This window comes from Maniola jurtina, chromosome 19, assembly GCF_905333055.1.
Source record: "Maniola jurtina chromosome 19, ilManJurt1.1, whole genome shotgun sequence".
Taxonomy (NCBI): domain Eukaryota; kingdom Metazoa; phylum Arthropoda; class Insecta; order Lepidoptera; family Nymphalidae; genus Maniola; species Maniola jurtina.
Window position 1 is genome coordinate 5,138,860 of NC_060047.1, and position 16,330 is coordinate 5,155,189.

The 16,330-nt window shown below is 44.1% G+C and overlaps 2 protein-coding genes across 2 annotated transcripts; both read left to right on the plus strand.

The window, feature by feature from the left end:
* The first annotated feature begins 868 nt into the window (after positions 1-868).
* Positions 869-6,432, plus strand: LOC123875301 (spidroin-1-like). Its single transcript, XM_045921052.1, has 4 exons — positions 869-910; positions 3,282-3,561; positions 3,907-5,832; positions 5,912-6,432. Exons 1-4 carry the CDS (start codon positions 869-871, stop codon positions 6,430-6,432), a joined length of 2,769 nt encoding a protein of 922 aa, XP_045777008.1.
* Positions 6,433-6,435: 3 nt separating this feature from the next.
* LOC123875302 (fibroin heavy chain-like) lies at positions 6,436-14,159 on the plus strand. Its single transcript, XM_045921053.1, has 4 exons — positions 6,436-6,468; positions 6,568-7,064; positions 7,184-7,242; positions 7,756-14,159. Exons 1-4 carry the CDS (start codon positions 6,436-6,438, stop codon positions 14,157-14,159), a joined length of 6,993 nt encoding a protein of 2,330 aa, XP_045777009.1.
* The last annotated feature ends 2,171 nt before the right edge of the window (positions 14,160-16,330 follow it).

Genomic DNA, 16,330 nt, shown 5'->3' on the forward strand with positions numbered 1-16,330 from the left:
AAAATATGAATAATACGATAAAATATGTCTCTGACTTTATTATATTATTATTTATTTGTTATATTATTATTTATTTATTATATATTTATTTATTATTTATTATCTCTATTTAAGTATCTATATAAGAAAATAGAGAAAAAAGCAGACTAAAAAGCAAAGGGCTCCTTAAATTATTAAAATTTTCCAACGTTCTTAACACTCAAGCTCTTGGTAGAAATGGTGTCCTTGTGAATTTGTGCAACTCTTTAAGTACCTACTTTTTTTTCTAAGATGGGAGCCCTAACCTGGAATGGGCAAATCGCTTAGCGCCACGGCTTTGCCGTAGCGTGGTTGGTAACTAGCCACGGTCGAACCCTTCCACCAGACTAGACCAGAGATTTAGAAATTATAAAACTTCAAACCCCTGCCGCGAATCGAACCCGTGACCTTCTACTAATAAGACCACAGCGCTTACAACTGCGTCAAGGAAGTCGTCAGGATCCCTCCTGGTTTTTTCCTCCAGGTGGAGAAGGTTTTTAGTTTTAAGTGCTTGAAAGCATAACTTGATAATAACATTACTTTAATTCTAGCTACGCTTGTTGTTGCCTATAATAATAATAATCAAATGACAATTTTGGTGTAGGTATTTTATGCCAAAAGACAATGTCTCAATCAACATTTAATTGTTGCCTATTGTTTTAGATCGCAAGGTACTCTGAGCTTTTGTTAAAATAAAGTTGATTTTCATAGTTGTGAATATCAATATTTGAACAAGTTATTTGTATAATTTGCACAAACTTATACCTACGTCAATGTTTAAAACAAATTCGAGTATATAAAGGCATGAAAATTAGGATTCTGCATCAGTGTGGTCCCAACTCTCAGAAAAATGAGAGTAGCAGCCTTCGTGATCTTGTGCTGTGCACTGCAGGTGAGTTTTATACTTTACTAGCTCTTGTCTACAACTTCGTTCGCGTGATATAATTAATTAAATCCTATAGCACTTGGGGTTAATATAGCTATCTAGCTAATGTAACTTCAAGGTGGTAGAGTTTTGATACATCATAATGCCCGGCCACATTAACGGCCAACAACGCGATGTTCAACGGCGTTCCTCGTTAAACATAGATGCAGCTTCGATCAACGTATAACGGCACTCAGAATGCCGTTTGGCGTTAGACGATTTTAACCCCAATTCAATTGGCATAAGACGCTAACCGTTCAAGTGTGGCCACTCAATTTAACGCGTTGATTATCGCGATAATTATGGCGTTCTTTGGCATTGACGTTAACCTTAATATAACCGCAACATAAGTCGCACAATTGCTGTCCCACATGAAATAAATAAATTAATGTCATTTCATTATCTACTTATTAGTGAAAGAATCGGATCATCAGTTCCGGAGATTACTCCTTACATCCAAACTTACAAACTTTACCTGTTTAATATAATTACCTACTGACTAGGTCTTTCCCGCGTTTTCACCCGTGATAATACATTTTTATTACCGGGAGCAGGGATAATGAACCTCGCTATCTACCAACCGCATCGCGCAACGTATCTCAAGTGCGTTGGGACCTTAAGGGTACATTTCTTACGCGCTTCTCCATACAAACGTATTTACGCCTATTATTCTATTTTTTGTTGTTCTAGATTTATAACTAAGCCATATATCGATTTATCTCTCCATTATCTATGCCTTAAAACAACTAGTATAGTAAAATTGTATTTATTTTAAAAGTTATGGCCCTCGAAAAATTTCTATTTTAGGACAAATTTTGAGGGAACTTCGTCCATAAATAAACTATACAAAAAACGAAAAAATTGAAAAATTAATAACATCATGTCACGGTTTATTTTATAGTAATTTCAAGTGGCTTTAGTTTGTGTAAAAAAATGTTTTCTTTTGCCAATAATAGGCGTAATTCCAAACGTCGATTCGCAATTATGAATTTGCCGTTTTTTACTAAAAAAACCTTTGAATCTCAAGCAAAATTCATTCAACTAGCCTGTCTCGTGCTGAGGTGCAGTTAGAGGGAAAGGTCAACACACACAAATAACGTCGTTTCCGTCATCTGTGGAAACAGCACTATTTTAGATTCCACCCGCCAACGAGGGCTCTTAATGTACGATATTTTGAAGTTGAGTGGGTCCTTTTGCCCCTCGCTCTCGATATGCCTTCCGCGTGAATTCTGATTACATTGAACAAGTATAACAGTAACCGCGAGAGTCGTTGAGCTTAGGAATTCTAAAGTTTATTTCGTACTTACTATATTATAATATTATGACCGATTATGTACCTACTGATTAGATGAACTTAGTTTATAACATATTTTTTCACACCACTCGCTCGACAATGCCATGTTACAAACCTGTTATCTAAAGGTAAAGTACGTCATAACATTCCTATGACTTAGCCGTGTTGTAAATTGTAATGTTATACTGAAATCCATTACGTCTTAAGGGATGTAATGTTACTTTGCAAGGAGGTTTTAGTGGTCATGCTCCTATTGCTGTCTCGCTTCGACTTATAATGGCGTCCCTCTCACTCACATGATTTAAATTTTCTATCTCGCTTTGATGAGTGATGGCGTCTCTTTCACTTGCCAGAAACACGAACCATAGAGTAAAGACTATTGAAAATTCTCTTCAAAAGTTATATGCGAAACACAATATGTCTATTGTGGTGTTATTGAAATTAATTATTATTTGTTTAACTTGAAATGTCGAGTGACGGCGATGATGGCAGCAGTAAATTAACTTCGGAAACTATTAATGCTCAAAGTGTATTAAAACGATTTGCTCTCAGAAATTTCTAAAGACGCGTAGGTAGGTACTATCTATTTAAGCATACGAAGATTTTGATTTTATTGTCTCACGAGGTGTAAAAATTAGAGTATTGAACTTGGTGGTAATGCAGTCTTTGCCTTGAGTGCCCCTAAACCCCGCGCTTCACTCAAGATTCTAGATGCAACACCCTCGCTTCGCTCGTGAAATACTCTAAGATTCCTCGTTACGCTTGGGATAAATCTCGGCGCCCGTGACGTAAAAGATTACATAAACCCCATGTTAAATAATCTACTATTGCATACTGTCTGTGGCGGTGATTGTGTCTACCTATCTACAACGGGTCTAACTATTGTAGTACTTACTATCTGTTTTCGCACTCAATTTTGCGAAACAAATTTGATTTGATTTGAACGTGTGGTATGCTGTCTGTAATGTCACACTAGCTTGCACTAGCGTGAATTAAGCTTTTACATAATATAATAAAATAACAAAGCGATCTTTTACCTTTCAGTATGTAACACCACAAATTATCGATGATAAGATTCATAATATTTTCAATGACAAAAATAAATATGAAACGAAGAATGTAAGCACAAGTGATGAATACGATATAGACCAATATGGCGAAGTGATCGAAAAACAGACCGTTAAAAAAGAAATTTTAGTGAACGATGATAAAAGCAACGACGTAAAAAATGATGATATGAAAATTATGACCTTTATCTTTAAAAAAGATAAAGAAGGTCATGAAAGAATCTATGAAGAAGATACTGTTATTAAAAAAGTTCCACGTCAAGTTGTAAATGAAAGCGTTGGAACAGTCGAAAGCTCCGTTAGTTCTGCTAGTGCATCATCTGCGACATCAATTGGAAATACTGGAAGTCCCAGACGTACTTATTCAGACACAGCTTCAACAGCTGCGGCCGCTGCTACATCTGCTGAAAGTCAAATACCTGAAACTGATTCTTATATTTCCCAACCTTCTATTGTTGTCATAAATGATGTTAAAAGACAAAAACCAGTGGCAGCCACGGCAGAAAGCGTTTCTAGAACACATGGATCAGCAACCAGAGCATCAAGCGCAGCAAAAAGTAACGCTAGTGTTGGTGGCCCCAGAGTTGTTTCCAGAACACAAGGATCAGCAGCCGCTGCCTCAAGCGCAGCAAATAGTAACGCTGGTGTTGGTGGCCACAGAGTTGTTTCTGGAACACAAGAGTCAGCAACTGCTGGGTCAAGTGCAGCAAATAGTAACGTTGGCGTTGGTGGCATTAGAGGCATCCCTGGAACACAAGGATCAGCAGCCGTAGCATCAAGTGAGACAAATAGTAACGTTGGTGTTGGTGGTATCAGAGGCGTTTCTGGGACACGAGGATCAGCAGCCCCAGCATCAAGTGCAGCAAATAGTAACGTTGGTGTTGGTGGCCCCAGAGGCGTTTCTGGAACACAAGGATCAGCAGCTGCACCATCAAGCGCAGCAAAAAGTAACGTTGGTGTTGGTGGCCTCAGAGGTGTTTCTGGAACACAAGGATCAGCAGCTGCACCATCAAGCGCAGCAAAAAGTAACGTTGGTGTTAGTGGCCTCAGAGGCGTTTCTGGAACACAAGGATCAGCAGCTGCAGCATCAAGCGCAGCAAATAGTAACGCTGGTATTGGTGGCCCCAGAGTTGTTTCTGGAACACAAGGATCAGCAATTGGTGCCTCAAGTGCAGCAAATAGTAACGCTGGCGTTGGTGGCATCAGAGGCGTTCCTGGAACACAAGGATCAACAACTGGAGAATCAGCCGCAGCAGCCGCAGCAGCTGCAGCAGTTACTGACGCTATTACCTATGAAAACAGGTATGTGCCAGGTGGCAGCTTCTACGGGCCTTACGGCAGTCAAAGACCCAATTTAAATTTAAACATTTCAAACAGACCTGAAACAGCATCATCAGCTGCAGCATCAAGCGCCGCAAATAGTAACGCTGGTATTGGTGGCCCCAGAGTTGTTTCTGGAACACAAGGATCAGCAATTGGTGCCTCAAGTGCAGCAAATAGTAACGCTGGCGTTGGTGGCATCAGAGGCGTTCCTGGAACACAAGAATCAACAACTGGAGAATCAGCTGCAGCAGCGGCCGCAGCATCTGCAGCGGTGAATGATGCTAGTGCCTATGGAAACAAATATGGATTTGGTAATCGCAACGGACCAAATGGCTTCTACGGGCCTGACGGCAGTCAAAGACCCAATTTCAATTTAAACATTTTAAACAGACCTGAAACGGCATCATCAGCTGCAGCATCAAGCGCCACAAATAGTTACACTGGCGCTGGTGGCCCCAGAGGCGTTTCTGGAGCACAAGGATCAGCGACCGCGGCCTCAAGTGCAGCAAATAGTAACGCTGGCGTTGGTGGCCTCAGTGGCGTATCTGGAACACAAGGATCAGCAACCGGGGAATCAGCTGCAGCAGCCGCAGCAGCTGCAGCAGGTACTGACGCTATCACCTATGAAAACAGGTATGGACCAGGTGGCAGCATCTACGGGCCTTACGGCAGTCAACAACCAAATATTGATTTTGTATATGAAGGAAGTTCTGAATCGGCATCATCCGCCTCATCATCAGCCACATCGACCGCAAATCAAAGGATTTCTGAAACACAAGGATCAGCAGCCGCAGAATCAAGCACCGCAAATAGTAACGCTGGTGCTGGTGGCCCCAGTGGCACTTCTGGAACACAAGGATCAGCAACTGGAGAATCAGCTGCAGCAGCGGCCGCAGCATCTGCAGCGGTGAATGATGCTAGTGCCTATGGAAACAAATATGGATTTGGTAATCGCAACGGACCAAATGGCTTCTACGGGCCTTACGGCAGTCAAAGACCCAATTTCAATTTAAAAATTTTAAACAGACCTGAATCGGCATCATCAGCTGCAGCATCAAGCACCGCAAATAGTAACGCTGGTGCTGGTGGCCCCAGTGGCACTTCTGGAACACAAGGATCAGCAACTGGAGAATTAGCTGCAGCAGCGGCCGCAGCATCTGCAGCGGTGAATGATGCTAGTGCCTATGGAAACAAATATGGATTTGGTAATCGCAACGGACCAAATGGCTTCTACGGGCCTTACGGCAGTCAAGGACCCAATTTCAATTTAAACATTTTAAACAGACCTGAAACGGCATCATCAGCTGCAGCATCAAGCGCCGCAAATAGTAACGCTGGTATTGGTGGCCCCAGAGTTGTTTCTGGAACACAAGGATCAGCAATTGGTGCCTCAAGTGCAGCAAATAGTAACGCTGGCGTTGGTGGCCTCAGTGGCGTATCTGGAACACAAGGATCAGCAACCGGGGAATCAGCCGCAGCAGCCGCAGCAGCTGCAGCAGTTACTGACGCTATCACCTATGAAAACAGGTATGGACCAGGTGGCAGCTTCTACGGGCCTTACGGCAGTCAACAACCAAATATTGATTTTGTATATGAAGGAAGTTCTGAATCGGCATCATCCGCCTCATCATCAGCCACATCGACCGCAAATCAAAGGATTTCTGAAACACAAGGATCAGCAGCCGCAGAATCAAGCACCGCAAATAGTAACGCTGGTGCTGGTGGCCCCAGTGGCACTTCTGGAACACAAGGATCAGCAACTGGAGAATCAGCTGCAGCAGCGGCCGCAGCATCTGCAGCGGTGAATGATGCTAGTGCCTATGGAAACAAATATGGATTTGGTAATCGCAACGGACCAAATGGCTTCTACGGGCCTTACGGCAGTCAAAGACCCAATTTCAATTTAAACATTTTAAACAGACCTGAAACGGCATCATCAGCTGCAGCATCAAGCGCCGCAAATAGTAACGCTGGTATTGGTGGCCCCAGAGTTGTTTCTGGAACACAAGGATCAGCAATTGGTGCCTCAAGTGCAGCAAATAGTAACGCTGGCGTTGGTGGCATCAGAGGCGTTCCTGGAACACAAGGATCAACAACTGGAGGATCAGCCGCAGCAGCCGCAGCAGCTGCAGCAGGTACTGACGCTATCACCTATGAAAACAGGTATGGACCAGGTGGCAGCTTCTACGGGCCTTACGGCAGTCAACAACCAAATATTGATTTTGTATATGAAGGAAGTTCTGAATCGGCATCATCCGCCTCATCATCAGCCACATCGACCGCAAATCAAAGGATTTCTGAAACACAAGGATCAGCAGCCGCAGAATCAAGCACCGCAAATAGTAACGCTGGTGCTGGTGGCCCCAGTGGCACTTCTGGAACACAAGGATCTGCAACTGGAGAATCAGCTGCAGCAGCGGCCGCAGCATCTGCAGCGGTGAATGATGCTAGTGCCTATGGAAACAAATATGGATTTGGTAATCGCAACGGACCAAATGGCTTCTACGGGCCTTACGGCAGTCAAAGACCCAATTTCAATTTAAAAATTTTAAACAGACCTGAATCGGCATCATCAGCTGCAGCATCAAGCACCGCAAATAGTAACGCTGGTGCTGGTGGCCCCAGTGGCACTTCTGGAACACAAGGATCAGCAACTGGAGAATCAGCTGCAGCAGCGGCCGCAGCATCTGCAGCGGTGAATGATGCTAGTGCCTATGGAAACAAATATGGATTTGGTAATCGCAACGGACCAAATGGCTTCTACGGGCCTTACGGCAGTCAAGGACCCAATTTCAATTTAAACATTTTAAACAGACCTGAAACGGCATCATCAGCTGCAGCATCAAGCGCCGCAAATAGTAACGCTGGTATTGGTGGCCCCAGAGTTGTTTCTGGAACACAAGGATCAGCAATTGGTGCCTCAAGTGCAGCAAATAGTAACGCTGGCGTTGGTGGCCTCAGTGGCGTATCTGGAACACAAGGATCAGCAACCGGGGAATCAGCCGCAGCAGCCGCAGCAGCTGCAGCAGTTACTGACGCTATCACCTATGAAAACAGGTATGGACCAGGTGGCAGCTTCTACGGGCCTTACGGCAGTCAACAACCAAATATTGATTTTGTATATGAAGGAAGTTCTGAATCGGCATCATCCGCCTCATCATCAGCCACATCGACCGCAAATCAAAGGATTTCTGAAACACAAGGATCAGCAGCCGCAGAATCAAGCACCGCAAATAGTAACGCTGGTGCTGGTGGCCCCAGTGGCACTTCTGGAACACAAGGATCAGCAACTGGAGTATCAGCTGCAGCAGCGGCCGCAGCATCTGCAGCGGTGAATGATGCTAGTGCCTATGGAAATAAATATGGATTTGGTAATCGCAACGGACCAAATGGCTTCTACGGGCCTTACGGCAGTCAAAGACCCAATTTCAATTTAAACATTTTAAACAGACCTGAAACGGCATCATCAGCTGCAGCATCAAGCACCGCAAATAGTAACGCTGGTGCTGGTGGCCCCAGTGGCACTTCTGGAACACAAGGATCAGCAACTGGAGAATCAGCTGCAGCAGCGGCCGCAGCATCTGCAGCGGTGAATGATGCTAGTGCCTATGGAAACAAATATGGATTTGGTAATCGCAACGGACCAAATGGCTTCTACGGGCCTTACGGCAGTCAAAGACCCAATTTCAATTTAAACATTTTAAACAGACCTGAAACGGCATCATCAGCTGCAGCATCAAGCGCCGCAAATAGTTACACTGGCGCTGTTGGCCCCAGAGGCGTTTCTGGAGCACAAGGATCAGCAACCGCGGCCTCAAGTGCAGCAAATAGTAACGCAGGCGTTGGTGGCCTCAGTGGCGTATCTGGAACACAAGGATCAGCAACCGGGGAATCAGCCACAGCAGCCGCAGCAGCTGCAGCAGGTACTGACGCTATCACCTATGAAAACAGGTATGGACCAGGTGGCAGCTTCTACGGGCCTTACGGCAGTCAACAACCAAATATTGATTTTGTATATGAAGGAAGTTCTGAATCGGCATCATCCGCCTCATCATCAGCCACATCGACCGCAAATCAAAGGATTTCTGAAACACAAGGATCAGCAGCCGCAGAATCAAGCACCGCAAATAGTAACGCTGGTGCTGGTGGCCCCAGTGGCACTTCTGGAACACAGGGATCAGCAACTGGAGAATCAGCTGCAGCAGCGGCCGCAGCATCTGCAGCGGTGAATGATGCTAGTGCCTATGGAAACAAATATGGATTTGGTAATCGCAACGGACCAAATGGCTTCTACGGGCCTTACGGCAGTCAAAGACCCAATTTCAATTTAAACATTTTAAACAGACCTGAAACGGCATCATCAGCTGCAGCATCAAGCGCCGCAAATAGTAACGCTGGTATTGGTGGCCCCAGAGTTGTTTCTGGAACACAAGGATCAGCAATTGGTGCCTCAAGTGCAGCAAATAGTAACGCTGGCGTTGGTGGCATCAGAGGCGTATCTGGAACACAAGGATCAACAACTGGAGGATCAGCCGCAGCAGCCGCAGCAGCTGCAGCAGGTACTGACGCTATCACCTATGAAAACAGGTATGGACCAGGTGGCAGCTTCTACGGGCCTTACGGCAGTCAACAACCAAATATTGATTTTGATTATGAAGGAAGTTCTGAATCGGCATCATCCGCCTCATCATCAGCCACATCGACCGCAAATCAAAGGATTTCTGAAACACAAGGATCAGCAGCCGCAGAATCAAGCACCGCAAATAGTAACGCTGGTGCTGGTGGCCCCAGTGGCACTTCTGGAACACAAGGATCAGCAACTGGAGAATCAGCTGCAGCAGCGGCCGCAGCATCTGCAGCGGTGAATGATGCTAGTGCCTATGGAAACAAATATGGATTTGGTAATCGCAATGGACAAAATGGCTTCTACGGGCCTTACGGCAGTCAAAGACCCAATTTCAATTTAAAAATTTTAAACAGACCTGATTCGGCATCATCAGCTGCAGCATCAAGCACCGCAAATAGTTACGCTGGTGCTGGTGGCCCCAGTGGCACTTCTGGAACACAAGGATCAGCAACTGGAGAATCAGCTGCAGCAGCGGCCGCAGCATCTGCAGCGGTGAATGATGCTAGTGCCTATGGAAACAAATATGGATTTGGTAATCGCAACGGACCAAATGGCTTCTACGGGCCTTACGGCAGTCAAAGACCCAATTTCAATTTAAACATTTTAAACAGACCTGAAACGGCATCATCAGCTGCAGCATCAAGCGCCGCAAATAGTAACGCTGGCGCTGGTGGCCCCAGAGGCGTTTCTGGAGCACAAGGATCAGCGACTGCGGCCTCAAGTGCAGCAAATAGTAACGCTGGCGTTGGTGGCCTCAGTGGCGTATCTGGAACACAAGGATCAGCAACCGGGGAATCAGCCGCAGCAGCCGCAGCAGCTGCAGCAGGTACTGACGCTATCACCTATGAAAACAGGTATGGACCAGGTGGCAGCTTCTACGGGCCTTACGGCAGTCAACAACCAAATATTGATTTTGTATATGAAGGAAGTTCTGAATCGGCATCATCCGCCTCATCATCAGCCACATCGACCGCAAATCAAAGGATTTCTGAAACACAAGGATCAGCAGCCGCAGAATCAAGCACCGCAAATAGTAACGCTGGTGCTGGTGGCCCCAGTGGCACTTCTGGAACACAAGGATCAGCAACTGGAGAATCAGCTGCAGCAGCGGCCGCAGCATCTGCAGCGGTGAATGATGCTAGTGCCTATGGAAACAAATATGGATTTGGTAATCGCAACGGACCAAATGGCTTCTACGGGCCTTACGGCAGTCAAAGACCCAATTTCAATTTAAACATTTTAAACAGACCTGAAACGGCATCATCAGCTGCAGCATCAAGCGCCGCAAATAGTAACGCTGGTATTGGTGGCCCCAGAGTTGTTTCTGGAACACAAGGATCAGCAATTGGTGCCTCAAGTGCAGCAAATAGTAACGCTGGCGTTGGAGGCCTCAGTGAAGTATCTGGAACACAAGTATCAGCAACAGAGGAATCAGCCGCTGCAGCAGCAGCAACCGCTACAGCCACAGCGGCTGATAACACCGGAGCCTATGCAAATGGACGGGGCCCAGGCTATAGAAATATATATGGACCAGGTGGTATGTATGGACCAGGAGGTATCTACGGACCTAACGGCCTCTATGGATCTAACGGCAATAAAGGACCACATATTGTTATTAAAAACTTAGAAAGACCTGGATCGGCGGTATCAACTTCATTAGCTTCCACATCAACTGTACCAGGAGACGTTTCAGGAACACAAGAACCCGCTTCAGCTCCAGCAGGTAGTGTCATCGGAGACGGACAAAATGGACGGGGCCCGGGCTACTACGAACCAAGCTACAACAGAAATTCTGTACCACTACAAGTAGAGATCACTAACGAAAATGAAGGTGGTTCAGCTTCTAGTTCATCTGCAGCAAATGCAGCAAATAACTATTCTGGATCACAAGGACCAGCAACTGGAAAATTAGCAGCAGCAGCAGCAACCGCTGCAGCCACAGCGGCTGATAACACCGGAGCCTATGCAAATGGACGGGGCCCAGGCTATAGAAATATATATGGACCAGGTGGTATGTATGGACCAGGAAGTATCTACGGACCTAACGGCCTCTATGGACCTAACGGCAATCAAGGACCACATATTGTTATTAAAAACTTAGAAAGACCTGGATCGGCGGTATCAACTTCATTAGCTTCCACATCAACTGTACCAGGAGACGTTTCAGGAACGCAAGAACCCGCTTCAGCTCCAGCAGGTAGTGTCATCGGAGACGGACAAAATGGACGGGGCCCGGGCTACTACGAACCAAGCTACAACAGAAATTCTGTACCACTACAAGTAGAGATCACTAACGAAAATGAAGGTGGTTCAGCTTCTAGTTCATCTGCAGCAAATGCAGCAAATAACTATTCTGGATCACAAGGACCAGCAACTGGAAAATTAGCAGCAGCAGCAGCAACCGCTGCAGCCACAGCGGCTGATAACACCGGAGCCTATGCAAATGGACGGGGCCCAGGCTATAGAAATATATATGGACCAGGTGGTATGTATGGACCAGGAAGTATCTACGGACCTAACGGCTTCTATGGACCTAACGGCAATCAAGGACCACATATTGTTATTAAAAACTTAGAAAGACCTGGATCGGCGGTATCAACTTCATTAGCTTCCACATCAACTGTACCAGGAGACGTTTCAGGAACACAAGAACCCGCTTCAGCTCCAGCAGGTAGTGTCATCGGAGACGGACAAAATGGACGGGGCCCGGGCTACTACGAACCAAGCTACAACAGAAATTCTGTACCACTACAAGTAGAGATCACTAACGAAAATGAAGGTGGTTCAGCTTCTAGTTCATCTGCAGCAAATGCAGCAAATAACTATTCTGGATCACAAGGACCAGCAACTGGAAAATTAGCAGCAGCAGCAGCAACCGCTGCAGCCACAGCGGCTGATAACACCGGAGCCTATGCAAATGGACGGGGCCCAGGCTATAGAAATATATATGGACCAGGTGGTATGTATGGACCAGGAAGTATCTACGGACCTAACGGCCTCTATGGACCTAACGGCAATCAAGGACCACATATTGTTATTAAAAACTTAGAAAGACCTGGATCGGCGGTATCAACTTCATTAGCTTCCACATCAACTGTACCAGGAGACGTTTCAGGAACGCAAGAACCCGCTTCAGCTCCAGCAGGTAGTGTCATCGGAGACGGACAAAATGGACGGGGCCCGGGCTACTACAAACCAGGCTACTACAGAAATTCTGTACCACTACAAGTAGAGATCACTAACGAAAATGAAGGTGGTTTAGCTTCTAGTTCATCTGCAGCAAATGCAGCAAATAACTTTTCTGGATCACAAGGACCAGCAAGTGGAAAATCAGCAGCAGCAGCAGCAATCGCTACAGCCACAGCGGCTGATAACACCGGAGCCTATGCAAATGGGCGGGGACCAGGCGTTACCTACCAACCATATGGTAATCAAGGACCAAGAAAGATCTTTATTACAAACAAGAGTAAACCAGGATCGGTATCATCAACTACATCTACTGCCACATCAACTGCATCAAGAGATGTTTCAGGAACACAAGGACCAGCATCAGCTCCAGCAGGTAGTGTCGCCGGAGTCGGGCTAAATGGATGGGGCCCGGGCTACTACGAACCAGGCTACTACCGAAATTCTGAACCACTAGAAGTAATTATCACTAACGAAAATAAAGGTGCTTCAACTTTTAGTTCATCTGCAGCAAATGCAGCAAATAACTTTTCTGGATCACAAGGACCAGCAAGTGGAAAATCAGCAGCAGCAGCAGCAATCGCTACAGCCACAGCGGCTGATAACACCGGAGCCTATGCAAATGGGCGGGGACCAGGCGTTACCTACCAACCATATGGTAATCAAGGACCAAGAAAGATCTTTATTACAAACAAGAGTAAACCAGGATCGGTATCATCAACTACATCTACTGCCACATCAACTGCATCAAGAGATGTTTCAGGAACACAAGGACCAGCATCAGCTCCAGCAGGTAGTGTCGCCGGAGTCGGGCTAAATGGATGGGGCCCGGGCTACTACGAACCAGGCTACTACCGAAATTCTGAACCACTAGAAGTAATTATCACTAACGAAAGTGAAGGTGGTTCAGCTTCTAGTTCATCTGCAGCAAATGCAGCAAATAACTATTCTGGATCACAAGGACCAGCAACTGGAAAATCAGCAGCGGCAGGAGCAACCGCTGCAGCCACAGCGGCTGATAACACCGGAGCCTATGCAAATGGACGGGGCCCAGGCTATAGAAATATATATGGACCAGGTAGTATGTATGGACCAGGAAGTTTCTACGGACCTAACGGCCTCTATGGACCTAACGGCAATCAAGGACCACATATTGTTATTGAAAACTTAGGAAGACCTGGATCGGCGGTATCAACTTCATCAACTTCCACATCAACTGTCCCAGGAGACGTTTCAGGAACACAAGAACCCGCTTCAGCTCCAGCAGGTAGTGTCACCGGAGTCAATCAAAATGGAGAGGTACCAATCTTTTACGGACAAGGGTATCTTGGACAAGATTATTCCAGAGCGAATGACATTGTGATTGTTAATAAGAGCAAGGGTGCTTCAGTATCAACCTCATCTGCTGCAAGCGCTGCAGCTGTATCAGAAGCATCACCAGGTGAAGCACCAACTGACCTTCGACCAATTTCAAGTTCTTATGGATACGGTCCTCAAGTGATTGGATCATATGGATATCAGGGACCACAACCTTCTATTACTATTATCAATGAAGGTGCTGCAGGATCAGCAGCCACTTCAAGTAGTTCAGCGTCTGCTGCTGCTGTTGCTGCTTCTAGTCAAGGAAGGAAAAGAGTCCGCCAAGCTTGCCGACTTAGACGCAGCCAGTATTCTGTTAGACTTGGCAGAAGAGGTCAACCATGTACGACCTGTTTATAAAATATCTATTAATTATTTTAATTTTTATAACCCTTTTTATAATATAACACGGATACATCTTTATTATTTAAAGCAAGTAAAATTTGTAGCATTCTAAAATTGGTTTTATTAACTGGAACACCTCTTACTTTATTTTTAAGAACTGACCTGACTGAGTAGCAACTGACGTAATAAATGTAAAAAAAAAACTTGTTTTAAGTCATAGCTTTTATTAATGGAGGTACCTACCTTACTTAACAGGGCTCTCTCCGTCACTCGTTTCCACTCGTTTCATACAATCGTAGTTCCAATTTCATTTGGATATTAAGCAACCAAGGTCCATGAAATTTTGCAGACATATTCTAGAAACTAATATCTGTGTCTTGTACCTTGTGTATATGTTGCAGCGAAATGGCATAAGTTAGGAGTTAACCAACTCCCTTAGGGATATGGCTAACGGCCGGGAGATGTCAAAACAATAACTCAATTAGTGCATTTCACTAAATAAATCTAGTAATAAGTATGATAGAATTTGGAGCATAGTTCATAAAGTGTAACGACAGACCAAACTTACCGACTTTCTTCTTCACGAAAATACACTAGGGGTAGTATATAAGTAAGACTGCATGGAGTCGGGATGATCAGATTTCGATTCTACATAGTCTAGTGAAACACTAATTGATAATGACAATATTGGCCAAGAGAACCTAAGGTGCCATGACTCGTGAATATTTACGTTCTAATCCATAGACTTACGATTTTTTCGCTACGCTCAAAGACTTGTAAAGCGTGGGAGCGAGATTTAGTTAGATAAGACACACTGCCGCGAGCGAAAGCGAGATGGCGAAACAAGATGCCGATAAGTCATTGTTTACGTGAGTAAGAGGCCATAGCTTATCGGCCTGTTCCAAGTCGAGGTGATTTTTTGCATTTACAAAATAATTTTACGATTTAAACGTAAAATCTATGTCCTTCCAGCAAGGTGTCTTGTTCAGTGAGCGAATATGACATTACAAGACGTTATAATCCGCGTAAATACACGTTTCACAGGTAATTACAGATTATTTATACTAATTGTTCATAATCATTATTTCGTCATTTGTTGTTTGAAATTAGGCAAAATAACTATTGAAAGCTTAGATGATAGGTTTCCCTTAAGACTTATCATCAAACTACATTGCTAAATGAAGAGTTTTTGGATATTATGTGTTAAATTTAAAAACGTTACGATAGGGATTGACAAAGTGATGACGTCACAAGTATCGATAGTCGATAATCGTGTCTGCCGGTAGGTTTGATGTGATAGGTTTGATGTGATGTATGTAAAATACAATATAAAACACTACTTTCCAATAAAAGAAAAGAACGAAATAAATATTTTCACTATTTTTTTAATCGGCAAACTTTAAGAATCCACTTAAATAAAACTATATTATTTAGAGGGCAATTTTTATAGTTAAATAAATAATATAGTTTTATTTTTTGATTGAATTTTAATAATTTGTTCTCATGCTTCAATCGGAGAAGAAAATAAATTTCAATTATGCTCTTATGAGCAGATATCTATGATCGCTTAATGGGTTACTTTTGTGCTAACTCAATATCTAATATTGAGTTAGCACAAAAGTAAGAGTTTTGTTAGCTAGAATCAAATACTTAGTTATGATCAGTTTTATTTTCATTTTGTGATGATGAGACGTAGTTTGACTTTAAAGTGCTTGCATTGTCTATTTACAATAAATGCATTGGGTTTCAACTTTGAATACGTTTTATTTTACATCCCATACACTTTTGAAATACAAAAAAGATAGATTCTAAGAGAAGACAGAAATGTATCTGATTTTTTAAGATTATAATATACTTTTTACTTCGCTTCGTTAAACTTACTCATTAGTGTCCTATGATTTCGCCAGTAAGACTATCGATAATACAATGCTAAAGTCAGGACAACTCTATTTCACGCACACATTTACGTTTCATTTTTGTAACACCGTTAATCTGTCACTGTTAGTCTTGTACATTCGTAAGTCTATGTTCTAATCTAAGCTAACCTAACTTTAGATTTTGGTACTCAGATTTCGTTCTAAAGCATATTTGATTTAATCGTAAAATACCAGAGGAAGAAGAAGGGTGCCAAAATCTAAAGTTTTGGTTAGCTTAATTAGAACATAAATATTCATGTGCTCGGCCGC

Excerpts from the sequence above, each read along its gene's own strand:
- LOC123875301 (XM_045921052.1), top strand. The coding sequence starts at position 869 with ATGAGAGTAGCAGCCTTCGTGATCTTGTGCTGTGCACTGCAG. Across the intron at positions 911-3,281 it reads TCTTGTGCTGTGCACTGCAG|TATGTAACACCACAAATTAT; the intron begins GTGAGTTTTATA and ends TTTACCTTTCAG. Across the intron at positions 3,562-3,906 it reads TGTTATTAAAAAAGTTCCAC|GATCAGCAGCCGCTGCCTCA; the intron begins GTCAAGTTGTAA and ends CCAGAACACAAG.
- LOC123875302 (XM_045921053.1), top strand. The coding sequence starts at position 6,436 with ATGCTAGTGCCTATGGAAACAAATATGGATTTG. Across the intron at positions 6,469-6,567 it reads TGGAAACAAATATGGATTTG|CTGCAGCATCAAGCGCCGCA; the intron begins GTAATCGCAACG and ends CGGCATCATCAG. Across the intron at positions 7,065-7,183 it reads CGGCCGCAGCATCTGCAGCG|ACCTGAATCGGCATCATCAG; the intron begins GTGAATGATGCT and ends AATTTTAAACAG.